The sequence below is a fragment of the Cephus cinctus genome, unplaced genomic scaffold (assembly GCF_000341935.2).
Source record: "Cephus cinctus unplaced genomic scaffold, Ccin1 Ccin1_scaffold0227, whole genome shotgun sequence".
Lineage (NCBI taxonomy): Eukaryota > Metazoa > Arthropoda > Insecta > Hymenoptera > Cephidae > Cephus > Cephus cinctus.
The window spans coordinates 58,412-78,212 of record NW_014332943.1 but is presented as its reverse complement, the minus strand read 5'-3'; the positions used below and the strand labels follow the sequence as shown (position 1 = coordinate 78,212).

At 39.1% G+C, this 19,801-nt stretch overlaps 1 protein-coding gene across 3 annotated transcripts in view; it reads right to left on the bottom strand.

Moving 5' to 3' along the window:
• LOC107265515 (pro-neuregulin-3, membrane-bound isoform) overlaps window positions 1–16,248 on the bottom strand; it is a 27,422-nt gene extending 11,174 nt beyond the window's left edge. The window contains exon 1 of one of the 3 annotated variants that reach the window (XM_025082793.1): window positions 13,819–16,248. In XM_025082793.1, coding sequence (XP_024938561.1) covers window positions 13,819–13,912 — 94 coding nt within the window. In that variant the 5' untranslated portion in view covers window positions 13,913–16,248. Of the gene's footprint in view, window positions 1–6,258; window positions 6,768–13,818 lie in introns of those variants that run through there. The other 2 variants (XM_015735045.2, XM_015735046.2) reach the window with 2 other exon arrangements.
• Between the last annotated feature and the right edge of the window lie 3,553 nt (window positions 16,249–19,801).

Sequence of the window (19,801 nt, the reverse complement as noted above, 5' to 3'; positions counted from 1 at the left end):
CGGTTCTCGACGGTCACCAGCTGAAACCCGAAAGACTTGGGCACGGGATCCGGATGCGGCTGGATGGAGGGTAACGATAAAGGAAGAGCCGAAGCTGCAGAGAAAAGAAGGGTGGAAGAGGAGCGGCGCAACGTAGACTAGACTGATGGCAGGGACTCCATACTGGAGAGTACAATGTATGTAGAGCATTTTGGGGTATATTATATATATGTAAATAATATATATATATATATATATATATATATATATATCTTACGGTCGCGTACGCATATTTTTGTGAAGTTTCGGTTTATCCTTAGGACGTGAACGGAGCTGGCTTATAGGAACACATGTCCCGGAGAAGACGAGGATCGCACATGTTCCCGTGCGCACACGGGGCATTCAGGAGTCGCAGCTGCCGAATGAACGAAGGGAACGTGCTTCGACTCCATTACCTGTTTTCGCGAGTTGATGATGCCTGGTTGCTTCTGCTCGTCTTCTCCTGGACGATGCCCTAGAAATGCGCTGGTTCGCATCGCTCTCGAGAGACGCGCGCCAGTTTCACCTACTGTATGTATCATATGTAACTTGCACGCGTAGTACATAGACAGTACATGGATCGGATCCATGGAAGGATACACATCGTCGAGTAGTTACTTTTCAATGAAGTCGCACCTACACGCCACAACACTGCCGTTCCCTTTCGACTAGACGGTATCTCTAATGCTAACCGTGCCCATGCAACCTATGTCCTGTATGTATATATATATATGCATGTACATGTTTGTTATACATATCTATAGCTATATACTTCTATAATCAAAACCATGGCGACCCGTCCCCATCCCTTATAACCATATACTCATATTCTGAACAAGACTGGATCGCATATGTTCCTACGTACACGGGCTGTATTCATTGCTCGCAGCTGCCGAACGCACTTCAACTCCATTACCTGCTGTTTTCGCAACGATACGTTTCGGTCGCTTGACTGGACGTATAGGCTTCTCTCCCTGATCCTCGATACTCAATTTTCCAAAGCCATGGGCACGCGCGCCGTCATTTCCACGCACCAATAACTTTTGACTTCCTTGATGGATCACTTTAAATCGCGATCGTCTTTCTATGTGGTATTCGACTAACAATAATAAAAATAATAAAAACACTCCGAAGATTCGTTTCGATGAATCTTTTGCAATGCAATGATAAGATCGTATTATCTGTATGCCGGTGATTGCGATCATCGAAATAATTGCATGATGAAAATTCCTGATGGGGTTTGTCATCGATTGGTTGATTGTCGTGTCATTATAATGTATATATTGAGATTTCTGTATATTAATTGAAAAGTATAAACTTTAGCTGATCAAAGGTTCAAGGAGATCTGGTTGACCAAGAATTTTTCTATCCAGTTATTCTAATAATGAGATGCCCGACCGTAGGTGGCAATGGTACTAAGTATCTATGTCACTTCTAGAAATAGTTCCACCTTGGATCATACATAGAAAAAAATTCTACACTTTACAGAATCCTGCTCGCAATCCCATCCTCAATGACGTGGATAAATATAGACTTAACGATAACAATAATTGCGACATATTCTAACAGGATATCTCTGTACGAGTATGACGACAGTATGATGAGTTCTATCTTGAAAACTTCAAATTTCTTGATTTACCCTGATTTCCCATACTGGCAAAATAATTCAGTAAATTTTAGCAAAGTATAATCTCCAAAGTGATAAGGTATTGATGAAAAAAAAACTTCATATATTTCATCAATTTTTTTGAAAACGTCACGCACACCTCAGCCCATTCGACGTATCAAGTGTGTACAGTCGTATAAGAGGAAGTATAACGAAGCGTATGCCGACGGTCATTTTTGAATAGAGGGATGAATGAATGGAACGGAGGAAGAAGAGGAAGGTAGAGGATGCTTGGGGAACAAGTATCGTCTCCGAGTGAGGTGTCGTGTCGTATCGTATCGTATCATATCACATACTGTCGTATCCCATCATGCGGTTTCATGCATTATCCTGTATCGTAGGTGCGCTTATAGAGGACGGCAGCATTGGTGAAGCTTGCGGCCTTGCGATGGGTATCGATGGTAAGCAGCACATGGTACGCATTCGCTGTCGGAAGCCGCAGATGGTTCCGCTGTCCATACATGATTATATTTTTTTTTGTTGGCCAAAACGACCCAGCGACGAAATGCAGTTCTTCCTCAATGCTTTGACATAATGCACGTCTAGTGGACAAGATACTATTTTTATATACTGAGAGTGGTATATTTTTAATAGACTGTATAGGCTTGTGTGCGCGTGTGTATATATATATTGCTGTTAGACTGGAAGAAACGTTGACGACAGTTTGTTTTTCGATATAAGCTAGAGAAATAACTATGTTCGTAAGAATTGAGTGTTTTCACGACAGAAAGATGTATAGATTTTTTAAATAGACTAGCTAGATCCCTTTCGGTCCACTGAAAATCGGACAATTTTTTGCATTCCGTGTAATGGTACAGAAGAAAGAAAAAGAGTGATTACGTAGAAGTAGTATAAAAATCGTACGAATGAGACATCTAACAATAGGATGAGATGGAATTTCCAAAATGTTTTATTATCTGATTAGACGTTATTTTAGATTTCGTTGTTTCTTATAAACTTGATAATGCTTATTGAATTGTGAATATATTAATAACGCGACTTGGTGTGTATAAATTAAAATTTGCGCGAAAACGAATCAATTAACTTGGTAAAGAAAAGAAAAAAATAATATTAATTCATTAGTTGCATCATGAATATCGTTCGATCGAAACAAAACTTTACCAGATTACATAATAGACTGCAGAACTTAAATCAATATCAAAGATATGACATGTGCCTGATACGAATGAGATATTGCTGGAATCACGATTGACCCAGTTATGCGCCAATCCTTTGCAGAGGCACTTGCAGTATACGGCAATATTTACATAACGGTATAGCGTCACTATTTTAAAATCACTGCGGTATCCAACTTCTGAATTTATGCAGCCAGATGCAGACAACAAGCGCATCTTACATTGAGCATAGGACGGCAATATATGTTACACATCGATGCAATCTATCTGCATAAATCTGGCAATGATAATCCGTAAAGCGGATAAATAATTTTGAAAATGATCAATTATGCGCTATAATATATCACGCGGTTCCGTGGCAATAAATGAAATCGCGTAATGCACCGTACGCTTGAATACGAAAGCAGCAACAAGAGTAACAGCGGTGCCTCGACAAATATTGATTGTTGGCCAACTCGAAATAGATATGGAAGCCTGAAGAACGTCGGAATTTTCTGGTGGGTACTGTGGTCAGGCTTGTGAGGATGCATGATTACTGGATAACCACTAATATTGCACGTTTTTTTTTTTTCCTTTTCAAATGGCAAGAGCAGCAAGCCGCATTCGTACAAATAGAAACGGAAAAGTTTATCCCGCCCGTGGTATCCTTGCGAGGTTAGGACCATCAATTTTGTATCCGAAATTTCGGCTAATAATGACATTGACAATAATGCGGCAGGACTTCAATTACGTGGAGAATGACAGCAACAATGACCGCGCTAACGTTAAATGATGGTGATGACGACGTAGGGATGACGATTATTACTATGATGATAACGATGACGAAGATGACGGTAAAAATGATGACCGAGGGTGAAAAGAGGAGACATGCTAACGCATACGTGTGTACATACAAAGCCGACCTGGTATACATGAAAGACTGCCGGTATAATATTACAGGGCTGGTGGCACTAGGCGTCTACTCTTGGGTGTTCGCTGCACGAACATACCGGGTGACCTGATTGTTCTCGACTGGAGAGGAGACCTATAACTTCGATCGATTCCCGTAACCAAGGCGTTCGAATAGTATACATTCGCAGTGTCGGCGCGATTCAAGATTATCATAAAACGACTAAAAATCATTGATAGGAGAGGAGAATGGTTTTATCGCGATAGGAAAAAAAATATATATATATATATATTATATATTAACAGAAAAAAGAACGCAATAGGATTTACATTCAATTGCTGCACAATGAAACTCAGAGCCAAGGAAGGAAGCACGAAGGGCCCGAAAGGCCCGTTTTTACGTTGTTAAGGAAGAGGAAAGAGACATGGGGAGGGAGAAAGATTCCCTCGGTAAGAAGAGGGGTGGGCAGAATAGGGAGAGGAAAGGACAAAAAGAAGCAGGGGGTGAGTTTTAGTTCGGTTGGGCTCGGTTCGGTTCGGCTGAGTTCCGTTCTGTTTTCTTCTGCTCTGCTCTATGCTGCTGCCTCGTGAAACACCTGGCTCTCCTCTTTCTCTCTCCGGTTGTTCTGCACTCCCGCCTACCTCATGCTTCGAACTTTTTCCTCATATTATCCTAAGCTATATACATTAGTATCCTAACCCACCGTCCTATTCTTCATTCCTCATCATATACGTACCTCATCTTCCGAGTTACACGCTCCTTCTGCTATTACCGACGTCTTTACCTACGGATGCTCGACACTGCTGCCACTCAATGAGAATATCTTACTGTGATTTCGAAGCAGCGACAACAACTGCTGTTTCGATTACTAGCTCGTTAAGAAACTGAGCACAATATTTATATTCACCGTAGGAGCCTGCGCGTCAGTATTTGCCTTTCTGTACTTAACCTGAAACCCGTCACGCGAATCTATTTCATTGCTCCTCGTTTAACCATTGCGAATTGAGTCAAAGAAAGGATTCTGCTCGGTAAATTTGTCACGCGTCTTTTACTGGTGGGTTCGTAGACTATTCGGCCATTGGAATAAAGCCACTTTACAACGAGCTAGTACTGCACTTACCGTCGTTTCGACCTCTGACTATTTGAATTACTACGGTGATTAATAGGTTAATGGGGATTCATGACATAGCGACACACGATTTCACGATGTCGATAGAGGCCCCCCCCCCCTACACATACACACAAGGGGGATTTATAAAACGTAAATTAAAATTTTTTCCTATTTGTGACATTAGAACGTATCATGATAAATATTTGTACCGCGCCCCTTATACAAAGAAACTGTCCTCATTTTTTTATTATCATGTCAAAAAAACAACAGAAATATTAATCCGTCACTACACAGGCCTGACTTTAGTAACATACTTTACAAGGTGAGGTCTGTAAGACCTAAATCTGTGGAACTGAATTGTGAGGCTATTACAAAAAACAGAATCGTTCAAAAGTAGCATTTTACGTCGCTGTCTTCTTAGTTTTACCTTTGGAAGGCCGCGATGGCCACTATAGTGGCCAGAAACAGATACTGGTATAATATGCTAATAAATATGAATCACAGGAAAATATGCAAATTTGAATAATATATTTATGCTTCAATATAATGCATTAACATGTACGTGCATTCGTTTGACCGATAGATACCTATCGTTCAACCGCCGTTTTTAGTCTCTTCAATATCTGCTTCTCATTTCGACGCATGTAGGTTATAACGCGGTTTCTGGATAAAATTTTGATAATCTGACTTTAAAATTGTGCTTCACGATATCAAAAGCCTCTAGAAGCATTCAAATAAAAATTTTGAAAATTTTCAACGTTAGTCGTAACGGTCGGGACCACCCTGGCTATTTAAGTGGCCAGCAACAAACTCGAGGCCTCCTCGTAATCTATAGAATCTATATATTCATAAATTTCCTATAAAAAACAGAATTACAAGGTAAAAATGCCAGTTTTCTAAAGGTTAAACGAATATAATGACTAAGTATCAAATAATAATTATCTAATACATTTTTTAATTCATTGAGAATATACGTATAAACAAATTCGACAGGGTGGTTAAAAAAATTGATGAGGTCTGTGAAGCTGCACATGTGTATTTAAGGATTAAACGATCCCACAGTGCAGATTATGGAATGGTTGCAGCAATTATTTAGGTACTTTGAAAATATTCTGTTTCGAATATATTTTGTGTTTTAACCTTTCGGTCAAAAACCGTCCTCAATAACCAAGAGAAAACTACCCGAATTTGTATATGTTGGTAAAATGTTTTTCTATCAAAAGTTTTTAGTAATTATGTACTCTTGAAATATTACTTCTATTCGGCCTTCCTCCCACACTCGTAAAAATAAAAAAAATTGCACTCCGCCCTGCAGTCTCGAGTTTTGCTAAACGATTTCACCCTTCGGAAAGAAAATTTACTTTTGTCTGTGCATTCAAATACACAATTGATAAACGAAATATACTTTAATGCTTATAATGGGTAACGCTTTACTCACGTGTTTTCATGTATCTGACGTTGTCAATTGCGTTTTAAAGAAACCGACTTCTTCTCACATTTGCCCTCTTTTAATCCTTCGCATGCATGGTAAGGTCTATCAGATCCACCAATAGCTGTATATGGCAATAATTTTGCATAGTCTAAATCTAAGATTACCATTACGAATACCACTTGAGAACAACAATAATTATTTCAAATTAAAAAGAAGAAGATTTATTTCCGGGTTTGACAGACCCACAAAGCATACGATGTTGCAATTTTCCACTAACCATACGGAGGGTTAGCGGCTACGTAGAAACTCCCACGGACACACTTTGTTTTAACTTCACCTTCGTGATATGAAATTGATTTAGTACTACAGAGTTCATATTCACGATCAATAGCATTCGCGGTGGTACCCTTACTCATTTGTATATTATCTGTTAGTTCGTCAGATATATTATTAACAACACTTATTTACGAATTTGGTTATGTCGACATCGACGTAAAATTGAATGTGACAGCTCGCAACTCACTGCACTCGAAGTAGCAGCAAGGCCGTTCTGACGCGATGGCGCTACTAGCGAAAGGCCACGTGATAGCAGCCATTGATGTCGATAGGGGGTTATTTTTCACACCGGGAATCCTGCGTCATTTGAAATGCAAAAGAGATTCTTGGAAAAGTCTTTTGCAGGCATTGTTATACGTATATTCGTGATTGGCACGCTTCTTGATTCGATAGTTATTGACACGAAGTTGTTCGATATCCCAGAAACCAGTAAAGCGGAGGAGCTGACGTCGAGGTTAAAGCCTCGACGCTGTACTCGCGTATAAAATATTTGAAAATTGAAAATGACGTTAAATAGAATTTTTTAAGAAATCAAGGGAAGAACCTTTTTTTTACATAAAGATACGAATTCTTGATCAATATTTTCAAATAGTTTTGTACGATATTTAAAACCATTGCTGTGAAGGTGAAAAATAATTTTTTTTATGATCTCGTAGAAAAAAAAGCGATTCTGAAGAACGATAGTAGATACGAACGTGACTTTCATACTAAAAAAAGACGTACTTATGTGAATCTTGATTGATTGAAAACTTTTCTCTTGCAGGATTGAATGAAAGTTTAAATCTATGGACAATGCGCGGGCATGAATTTGCGTAATGCAGAGAGCTCGACCGGTGGAGGGAAAGGGGGTGTGGCGAAAGGGAGACGCGATTTCCGCAAATTAATTCATAAGAGTCGTCGGGGTTGACGTCATTTCCTGGAAACGAGCGAGTGAGACGGGATATGCTTGTGAACGAGACCGCCGTAAGATCCTCGCGGTGTTATGGGAACTAAAAGTCTCTGCCCTGATATAAATAGGACTTTATTTAAATCCCAAAATAAGGGCAATGACTTTCTTATTTGGACAACCAGAAGACAGGGATTTCGGCCCAATTAGGTGCCCCTTTGCGCTACGTTTCTTAAGCGTTCTAACGCAGTACACTCCTATTACTGCAAATGTTTTAAGAAAAATTCGCTTATTTACTCGCGACCCATTAGTACTCGGATGATAAACGAAAATCAAAAAATTAAGAGATTCATCTTGGCTACCATTGTGTTACTAAGAATTTAAAAAGATTTCGAATGCATCCCATTGCAATTATTTATATTTAATGTATCCTCTTCTCTATCCGGGAAGACGAGGCTAATGACGTCCAGTGGGTTATACCGCTCAGCTGATTATTTCAAACAGTATCCAGATTAAACAAAAATTATTATCTTTTTTTTCTTAGTTGATTATATCATAAAACAAAAATTGTCCATGATTTTTTTGCGTCTCTTTGTAAATGATTGGTGAAAAATGACAAATTTATCTCTGTTTTATTATAAGAATCGTAACTAAGGAAATAAGCTCTTCTCACTGTTTATGAATATTATTATGCAATGAATTTTCGTTTAACGAGTCTGTACTTTCCTTTAGACTCAATATAAATAGAATCGCTTAATTTGCATTATACTGGCCAAAATTTTATTGGAAAATAACATTTTTTTAGGGTGTAGATAGAGTAAGGACGTTCATTATTCGCGTGAAATAAAATAAGTAAGTAAATAAAATAATTATAAAATAACTAAGCTGAAACAGCTTTTTGTTTTATTCCACAACAGATTATACATAAATATTTTTGTTCATAAAGCTACTGAGATTATTGACTTTCTTTATATGCTGGACGAATAACTAAAAAACGTTCTTCAATTGATAATTAGCCTTGTTTAATGTTTTATATCTCCACACTGAGAAAAAAGACGATGGTATTCTTAACCATGTAGCAAGGTAAAAATATCATTGGTTAGTGAAACCAAACTTGTAGTATTTTTTACAATGAATTTATTAGCGCAAACTATGTTAGCATACTTGAGTTTACTATTGCAATTGGTGGATGTAATACAAATACTAACTTCATAGTAAATTACTTTACTAATTTCAAAAAGTCAAATTTACTTATAAACAAAATAAAAATCTACTGTGAACAGTAATTATAGTCAGCCATGGATGTTAAGGGTAAATATTGTCGTATATTTATGGTAAAAAGCCATATTCATCCTAATACAGCAACCGGCCATTAGAGGGACCGGCATACCTGCAAGCACAGGCGAGTCAACGAGCTAATAGGCCGCAAACTTTATTTGTTACAGAATTCTGAAAAAGAGACGAAGGAGCGGTAAAAGCTATTAACGTACAGCACCTAGTGGTCCAATCCATTGCACTGCTTCGATATAAATTGTTAGAATCAAGTAAACTATTTAATATTCCTTCGTACTGAAATATCCGAACAACTTATTCAAGCAGTGGAAAAAAAAAACATAAATAGCTTGCAGTTGCTGACAAATATTTTATTGTTAAAGCAACTATCAAAAATTAGTTCAGAATATTAATTTTACTTGTATATCTGGTCAAATTAACTAGATCGTTTCGTTAATCACAAGAGTGGCAAAGTTATATCTAACTATACAATCTATAGTAGATATTGTCATCTACGATAAAAATAGTAAAATACGAAGTTGATCAATTTTACTATTATCAAACAGTATTAATATGTCGTAAATATTACTAACGATTGTGATCAGCTTAACAAATTTGAGTTTACTATAAACTATAGTTGAGTCCTTTCGGAACCCTTTGGAACCCCTCTGACCATATTTTTTCTCAGTGCAGTGTCATAGAAACTTTTCTTATTCTGATCTATTTTGCTATCAAGCGTCATTGCTCATCACCTGTACGGTATTAAACGTCAGTGGGGGATTATGGCGATCATTTGCCTTTTTTAAATCAATTTACAAAATTGCTAATTATTTATTGTTACTCATAGCATTCGTCGATTCACTTTAAATCAGAAAAATCCTTTTTATTTACAATATTATGAGAAAATCTTCTTAGGGGTGGGTCATTACCCTGGTGCCCTTTACGTCTCAATATTGGTATTCGCCACCAAATTAAATCTAAAAAAGGCCAATATGGTCTGCATGATATTTTATCCTAAAACGAGTACCCACACACTCCCGTTAAAAAAAAATCGGATGAATTAAGAAAAAGTCGTATACACGTCTCTAACCCAAAATTAACAGAAAGCATGTATTTCCCATAAAACCTACAGACAACACAGTCTTCCCATACAGTGTTAAAAATATTCTCGAATAAGCAGTGAATAACGAAGCCATAGAGTATAACACTGAAAAGTGCATAAGAAAGTCAAATATATTTTTGTATACGTGTTTCGATCGACATAGCAGCCCGACAATCAGTCAATCCCAAGACTCGCGTATCCGGAGAGGTAACAACGATATCCCTGCCAATAAAATACCAGTCGTTACTAACTGTAGCAAGCGCGCACCAGAAGCAAGTGTGTAGTCACTTTTAAAGAGACTCGTAAAACATCTCAGTCTCATGAATCGTCAAGAGTCTCGCAGCACGACCCTCAAAGGGTTAAAGACGCTTCGAGCTAGACGGAAAATCGCAGACGTGCGTCACCAGGCGAAATTAGAACGCGGATGGCGAATCGCGCCGTATCCGTGAGAATCCGCTAGTCGTCGGCCTCTCGTCGGCAAAGGCAAATTCGATCGGAGGAATCGTTGCGCCGTGCCGACAATAACTGTTAACCTCGTTAGCCGCAGACTCTCAATTACATCGGCACGTTTAGCTGGGCGCATTGACTCGCCGAGAGTGTCCGATTTTCTCAAGGCGTTTCGGCGCCATTTGCATCCCACCAGGTAAGCGGTATTCCAGCAGTGCCGTACAGTTTCACTTCTCAATCTTTCAATGTTTGATCATTGACTGTACAACATTGCAAGACACATAAAATGAATTAAGTGAACAAGACACAGACTTTTTTTCAAACTAAATTTTACTACTTCCTTCGTGAGTAAGTGTATACCAAAGAGCCGCGTAGAGTTTCGTGCCGGATAGAGATCGGACTTGGACGATATATTACTGGCTGCCATCGTTTCATTCGAGCCTGATGCGCGAAACTTACTCGGCCAAAGCACGAATGCCATTCCTTATTTAAATACGCCAGATATACCGTAGTCAGGTTAGCGGGGCGAGGGCGACTGGATATAACCTAAAAGGTTTTACAGGGGCTATGCCGCTGCGATTATTCTTCCTGGCGTGCGATGAACACGCACGATAAATGTACAACTGGGGGAATTTTATGGAGAATCTATAGGTACAATGCGGTAAAACGCTCATTGATTGCGAGGCCGCGTTTCTACTAGTTTTTTTTTTGTTCCTGCACATTATTCGAGATCTAGAGCGATCGCAGATGTCCTATTGAGCGTAATGACAAAAACCTATGCTTACAACTATACATATATGCTTATGCGCTTCACGTGTGCAGAATTGTCGGTATCTAGATAACGTATTGCGAAAATCCACCACGGCTGGATTGGTCTGGCTGATATTTCGCGGAATCAAAGAGAGTCATCCGCGTCTACTTCCGCATGCGTAACCTAATGTTAACGGTACACCTAGTATTGTACAGGTCATCCCATGAGAATTACTCTTTAGAACAAAGAGTCGCGTCTCATAGTACCGACTGACCCAATGCGACATTCATTGTGTAAAAGAAAAGCTCGGAGATGCGTGCGTTTAGTAATTAAATATATTTTTATCGTAATGTTGTTTAAAATTTCCTTACGATATTTATATCTGTCTATTCTCTACCTACTTGCGGTTTAAACGCTCCTGTCCTGAAATCGATTTGCTACGATTGCAAAAGGAGAAACGGCAAGGTTATAAAACGTTAGGTTGAAGGATACAAAGAAGTAGGCATGTTACAGTAAGAGTAATGGCTGCCAAGGAAGAACATTTTAGCTCCAGGCAGTTATCGTTCAAATAAATTTGCCGTATTACTTATGCACCACGTGTATCTACGACGTACAGACGATGTAGTATAATGAGAATTTCGTGGTTTAAGCCAATTCGCAGAGGCCACCGAGCGAGTATCGTTTCTCCAATGACAGCACATTTGTATAACTTACTAAGTAGTATTAGCTAGTTTACTTAATCGATTAAATTACGAAGGAGCAATTAACGGCGAACCGCAGGAATACAGAATGCTCCATTACGAACAGGCTCGTTTCGTCAATCGTACGCTTCACGCATCCTACACAATCTCCCAATTACTCCTTATACAGAGTATAACGGTATGAAATGTGCGTCCGAATTTTCCCTGAATTTCATACGGCCCTAGATCCCTAATAACTAGTCCTAACGATTTCGAAAGTCCTATCGCGAGCAGAACGTCTTAATGGTGAGTCGACTTCGGAGTATCGTCCAGCCATAAATTATTCATTAATTCACCTCAAGTTCTTAGAGGTAAATAAGAAATCAGCTTTATCGTAACCTCCACGATAACAAGCTAGCGTCGTTGGAATTTCGTCCAAAGTGGAAGCGTTATCTTGAGCTCTTGCGAAAATTTCAAGATTACTATTCAAGTTTTTTATAAATTATTATTTTTTCTGTAATCTGTACGAACGAAACTGTCGGCGATCAGAGTTTACGTACTTTGTGAGAATTTCGTATTTGCATCCCTACACAAAATGTGATACACAAGTTTTACGCTTAATTTTATCTCATAGTCGTATCTATGCCGTGTTATTCGTCATTACGAGAAAAAGTCGGCAGGCGCACGGACACACCTTACGCACACGGGTTACTGACGTCATGCTTTATAATCGGGAATATCGGTACCACTGTGTTAGAGTATAGTGAAAAATTAATTATTGTTTAATTCATTGGTTTCTTTCATTCTTTAATTTACCTATTGAGCAACAGGGAGATTCTCTGTGATGCGATGCACACAGATGGCACGGTGGGCAAGTTATTCACGATGGCGTTTCAGGGAACTTTTCAAATTAAAACGAAAAAAACCAACCGGACGGAACGGAGAGAGAGAGAAAACTTCTTTAAAGTTTTGGCCGGAGTAATTATCGGTTTTCAAAGATACTCCTTCTTGCTCGCCCATCTTAAATGCATAAGTAGACACGAAAATACATTTTGTACTGCATCCTTGGTACATCCTATGGCCCACAGAATGATAGCTATTTCCGTTGGGGAGAAAAAAACGTGTACCACTGTCTGTGGCGCTTCTAAAGATAAAGTCCTACCTCTGGCGTTTCGACTCAAAAATTATTGCAGACTACGAAAAATACAATCGACTTAAAATCACAGCATGATTAAAGTGCACGAACTGTGCCAAGCAAAGATGGGCTGTAATTCATCATAACGGAACATTACGCACGGTAGGTATAAGAGAGGAGATACAGAAAGAAGTTAACGATGACGTAGTATAGACAGTGGCAAAATTAGAAATTCGAAGAAAGCTTCATTTTCGAAATTGCACGAAGTAAGCATCTACGAAATCGAAATGCAGCTATTGAAAAACATAACTATCTCTTAATAAACTATTTTAATACAGTTTCTCACATTGCCCTCAATATATAAAGAACTAGACAATACCCAACAAGAATTCTTGAGGATCTCCTCACAGATATTGCGAATCACGTGAAAGCGTCGCACGTTGTTAATCGCCACTGCCTTTCTAACCCAGCGAGATTCTACATGCTCCGTTTCCTCATGCTTCTGTAGTTCTGAAGACGCAGTGCGAAATCGAAGGAGACGGCAAAGCGAAGAACCATGAAGCACACGAATCCACAAGAATGCATAATCCATACTCTGATACGATTCCTCATAGCACCTTTAAATAATTACATATAAGATACAAAAAATTACAAGTTCTCCATTACAAGTTATAAATATCTTTGCAACATACCTTTTTCAATTAGTTTAGTACCACGTCATGCAGTCTAGTCAGATCATGACAGCAATACAGAGAGGAACATTTCTAATTCGATAGAGAAAAGTGTGTTGTCGCGTTCTAGGGGTATATTGTAAAAACTCATTGCGGGTATGGTTGTGTCTCACTCAATTGCAAGCAGGTAAACAGAGGCAGGACGATACTTTTAGTACTGGCAGTGAGTTTTAGAATACATCCTAGGTACTAGGCTAGCAGTAGTGAACTAGAGTTGGGTGCTAACCTGAAAGTCTGGCGAGGAAGCGAAGCATTCCAGCGGCTGTGGAAAGGCAATGGGCCGCGGTTCCCGCGACCAACATTCCACCGGGTATCAGCATTCGTGTGTCCTCTTCTTAAAGTTGTTTCTCGTTGTCTGCGTGATGTTCTCCGCGATCGGAGTAATCACAGTGATAGCTGTGATCGCCGTTGTGATCGTAATGTCTTCGGTTCCGTGATAGTAAACGTGGAGAACGTCAGGGCGTTCGTCGTCGTCGTGATAGCCGCTACCGTCGTGTAATTGCAATCGTGATCGTCGTCGTTGTCGTTGTCGTGTATCGAAGACTTAGAATCCGGGACGACGCGAGCGTTCCTGTACCTAACCTAACCTCACTACGATGGGCATAGACTTCTCTACTTCGCCAAAGAATAAATACACTCCTATTTATTATCGTGGATATGAAAATCACCTCAAGCTTCTGATTTGACTGATTATTGGTTCACAATGCGCCTCTGCATCCTTGTCTTTTGGTATTTGTTCCTCCTCTGAACGGTGTCGTCCACACTACTATGTCACGTATCTGCTTTTATTAACGGATAATATCGCACGAATCGCGGACTTTGCGATCGGTGTAAATTCCGAGGAGCAACGTGTTACACGCGAGGAACGTGAGTAACTCGGACGCCGGTGAAAAGTCGCGCAGCAGACGGAACAGTCGCACCAGAGAGGGAAAGAGATGGTGGTAAATAGAATGACAGAAAGAGTGAGAAAGTGAGACAGAAGTTAGAGAGACAGAGAAACGGAATGGCAGAAGGATAGAGTGGACGAAAGAGAGAAAATCACGGGTACTGGAGTAAGACAGAAAGAGAATTCGTTGGGGTTCTGGTACGGTGTTGTCACGACTTCACTAACGCACGCACTCCGTTCCCGGCTCTCGAGGCGCGCGCACACAACGCACACGAAAACGCACTCGGACTTGAGATCCGTTTGACGATGTTGCAGGAGAGAAAACTCGCCTGATTCTATACTCCACTTCGTACGTCCCGAGTCGAGTTCTCGTTTAGGAGTGAAAACAAAATTCCTTTCTTCCCTAGGTGAATTCAACGTGCCGCAGTAGAGGTGGGTGTACGTCAAAGGGATGCATTCGAAATTCGAATAAGGCAGAGACCGTCAACGGGGGCCAGGTGGAGATATGACTTTTCCATATGAGGATGTTCTCGGACGTTCCGGGGCCCTCACCAAAGCACACAGCCACAGCACTACACTGTCAAACACAAACTGCCAGTGAATAACCAAACGTCGTCGACTGGCTCGCACTACTCCGCTCGCGAATTATCAGCGCCATTACTACATCGGCTCGACTGATCTCGATGCACCACGATCGATTCTTCATTCCACCTCGCTTTACTCTTTACTATAACAATCACTGCATTATCGTATTTCGAGAGCTAGTGACTTTATCCCACACGGATCGGGTCGTTCAGGCTGTTTGCCTGTCTCGTGTCAGCTCTCGTGATCCCGTCTCGTAGCGTACTGTCCCGCTTCGTCTCGTCTCGTCTCGTCACGGCTGGCCTCACCTCACCGCACCTCACTTCACCTCTCCTAACCTCACCTCACCTCGTTTCATTCCTCTCGGCACTCGACCCTCTCTCTCTTTCTCGTCGTAGCCACTCCTCTCTTTGCGTCTCGTTTCACCTCACCGCACCCTGCCGCCCTCACTCGCGACCTCTCCTATCCTCTCTCAGCCACGCCAGCACTAGACACTGGTCTCGTCCTCCCGTCGTTATCCGCTTGCTGGAGTACACCCCGTCTCTTCTGTCTGAGCCACGACTCACCGTTCCAGTGTTCCTCTTTCTCTTACTCACTCTCTATTCTTCTCTTCTCCTCTCTTAATGCCACAAAACTCCAGGACGCGGCACACCACGCGCTTCGTCCCTTCTCTTAGCATTTTGTCGTCCTTCCGTTCGCACTCTTTGTACAACCCTTTCATAAAAGACGCTTGAAATATTATATATTGATTTTAAACACGATAATCGTTCCAGTACCAAGTCTAAGCATGAAAATCCCAAAGAACTGTACTAACGCACAACGCTAAGCCAACTGGCTGCATCTACTGCCGATTTTGCTGCTGCGTTCCACGGAGCGGTCGGTCTGCTGCTTGCCTGCCTGTTTCCTTCCTTGCTTGCTTGTTTGCTGCTTGCCTACCGCCTGCGTGCTTTGCCTGCTTGCTGGCTCGTTCATTCGCTTACTTGCTTGCTTGCCAGACTGTTAGCCAGCCAGTCAGCATGCCTGTCTGCCTGTCTGCCTGGCTGCCTCAGTTCCTGACTGCCTGCTTACGTTTACCTTCTCTCGATCGGTATAGCGATTTCTTTCTCTCTCATACTTTAGTTTTAGGCTATATTACTCTCTTCTCTCGGCTTCCATTCTGCAGCCGTTCTCTTTGTCTTTCTCCGATGTCACTCCCTCTCACTCGACCGAATGAATGACTTGGCCCTTGGAGGCGACCGTGTCGGAAACGACCGATCATCCCCGGAAATCCCCGAGCACGACTTCCCGCATTACACCACTTCTTGAATAAAATTCCATTCCTTCTCGTTTCTCGCTTTCCCTCTCTTTTCTCTCGTCTTTCTTTCTCTTACTTATTTTCTTACTCTGGGCACTTTTTGTCTCAGTCTCTCATCTCCCCCCCCTCTCTCTCTCTCTCTCTCTCTCTCTATTCACTTCTTTTCATGCTTCTCTTTGCGCTACCATCACTCTCTTCCGCCACGACAGAACTACGATTCTCTTGTCTTAGACTTCTTTACTCTAGTCTTCTATTAGTGCAACACTATTCTACCATTTTCTTTCTTCCAATTTCTTCGTGATTTCCTTCACTTTTATAATCTTATAAGCGTACAAAGTTTCTAGAATCTTCCATTTTCGCTTGGATCCTAAGTCACAAGAATTCACTCTATAATGGTTCAAAGGTTAAACAAATGAACCTCTTATTTATATAATTTTTCAATATGGGTATCAGTATCTATAGACGATAGGTGAATACACTATAATATATTTTCATATATTTACCTACCAACTTGAATCAGACCTCTATTTCACAATCCACTTTTCATGTGACTAACATAAGTTTGCGGCTGAACTTTCTAAAAATACATTTCTCTATTCGAGACGGATATTATGATGCGTTTTAGTAGATGGAATTTCAGAAACTTTGTATTAAATTATGATAACTATACTGCTCTTGCGAATGCACCATCCGTATTTTCGCAATTACCATTACTACACTCATTATTAGTGTATTGTTAACAGCTATCCGATTCATTCACAAAACCTACCGTTGTTTTCGAAACTAACAATGAACACGAATGAAAACATACTACTATTTTGCTGTTCAGATTTTCCTAACACTTGCGTGCTTGTATTATGGATATGCAATTACATTATTATACTTCTGGCGTCAATCGCAATTGTACAATATTTTTATATTAGAATATTTATTACGAAAACTGTAATCGTTCAATTTGATTGGTTCATGCAAAATTCTTTGATTTTCCTGATGTCCTTTCTTTTTTGTTCTCTTATTACGCTGATAAGATGATTCGTAGAGATAAGCTAGTATTGATAATAGTACTATACATATATCAATTAAATCTGCCAAAAATACAAGTGTTAATGAAGATAATTAACAAGTTTGTTTACTCTCTGCTAATAAGTGGAACGGTAAAAATATGAGATTATATTTTGGTTATACTAATTTTTTCAGTGAGGCGATGAAATGCGTTGTGTATACTTTTTCACTTACTACCGGATTCTCGTAAAATCAAAAGGTTGTTGTAGGCAGAGAAAATAAAGCAATACGAAATTGATCATAAATCATTTCGACATTTCCGTTCTTCAGCACAGCCGGAAAGTCAGTGGTGCTATATTCTTAAAATATAGTGACCACACAAGAGACACTTATATTCTAGGAAAGTGCATTTTATCACGCAAAATATATTATTGACGAAGACAATTTGGAGAAAAATTTTGTTTGTTACTTAGTCAATTATTGTTTATTGGTAGAGATCTTCTTTATCGGATGCGCTTGGTTATATTTGATATTTATTTAGAACGTGTATAATATTAAGATAATGCTTATTTTCCAAATAAAACTTATGAATACAAACTATGAAATCAAAGGGGAAGATAATATAAGAGTTCATTATGGTACTATTTGTTTATATTTATCTTTCGTTCGGCGAATACTGAAAACGCCAAACAGACGACGTACGTGTAACGACATCTAGCGGATTCGTATGTTACTTATGATGTGTGATGCTAAGATGAAAAACATCAACTGATAAGTTTGATTTATTAATTCAATTTTTTATTAAGGGTTCAACTAGATCGGTCCATTCAATTTTACTAATTGATAAATTGTCAATTGTTAATACTTAAAGCCAATTTTATACGTTTTGAACATCTGATCTATGAAAAGTTTTCGACCCAGGTATACTAGTATGTATATTTTTATAACTAGATTTACAAAAAGTACTTGTGCATCCTTAAAAGTTTTGAAAATCTTCATATCCATTTATTTACAATATATAAAAATTTAAAAAGAACTAATATTATTACAGAACAACAAAGTGTCGTATCGTTCTACAACATTGTCTGATATTTCGCACGAGTTTACTTGTTAGTACGCCATCACGCCGCCAGATGTGCTAGTAGCGTTGTCATATTTGAATTTATATATTAGACCTAAATGTATTCATTGTTCAATAAATACATTATAATGATATATCAAATAGTACATCGTAGTACATTATACACGACACGAGGATAAGTAATCAAAAATAATGATGGGCTCAATCGATAAGTGTAAATTGAGTAATCGACTTCGTTAATATTGAAAAGATAATGCCACCTCTCCTTCTAAAATAAAATAAGCACTGAATAATTTTATCGGACAGGAATATAACCCGATTACACGTTTTCTCGATTGAATAAAAATAGGTTATTATTAATATTCTACAATGAAGTTACAATGAAGTTATATATTAAGGGGAAATATATGGAAGGTCCAACACTTCCACGCTGTCATGAGAACGGAGGAAGCTGATTGGTTGGTCAGTCAAATATCTAGAAATAGTTTGAAGTTATTGAAGCATATCACATCACCTGCTGTTTGAGCGAAACATCTGCAGTGCAATCTTCGACAATACGTTATTATTTCCCGTGGCCGCGCACTGTCGCCTCACTGTTTTCTCAACCATGGAAATTAATCAACCTCGGACCACGGTCGCTAGTCAGTCTGTCGCATTCACTAATGTGTTCTCTGCGATTTCCCAGACTCCAACCCTCATTTTTTCCCCCTAAAAACAATACAAAATAGTCCATTCAAAATGGATTGTAATTTGAATCAAATGAACAAATTTTTTTTTAACTTTACAAGACACATCACTTAACAATAGTCTTATTTGTAGTAATCAAATCAATAAATTCGATACGTATATGCATTTAATATCATGTTCCTAGTAGCATACGTTGCTATCGATTAGAAAATTGTGGCTTTCAGGAAATGCAGAAGATTGACGTTGACTATGCTTTTGTAGATTGCATTATTCTATATCTATGTTGACGATAAGAATATCATATGTGGCACATATACCTATATAAGAACCAATCGATACGACAATTATCTATCTATCGTTTATTTTACAAAACTCGGCCAGAAGATAGTCTGTATAACCCACGAAAGCACTTGAGGTGTCTGAAAGACATGAATTCATCTTTAAAAATTTAATATTGTATCTTTAACGTTAACAAAAAAAACTAATAAGTCACTTTATTGTAGTAAATAAAAATAACGTATATATACGTAATTTAATAAATAATTTCGTCATTTATTGACTTTATCTATCGGTGTGCTTCGAGTGGATGATTAAAAAGAAGTTTATTGTTCATTCCTGGCTGATTCATTACTCATGTAATAAACATTTCACGATAATTATAATGCGTGGTACATTCA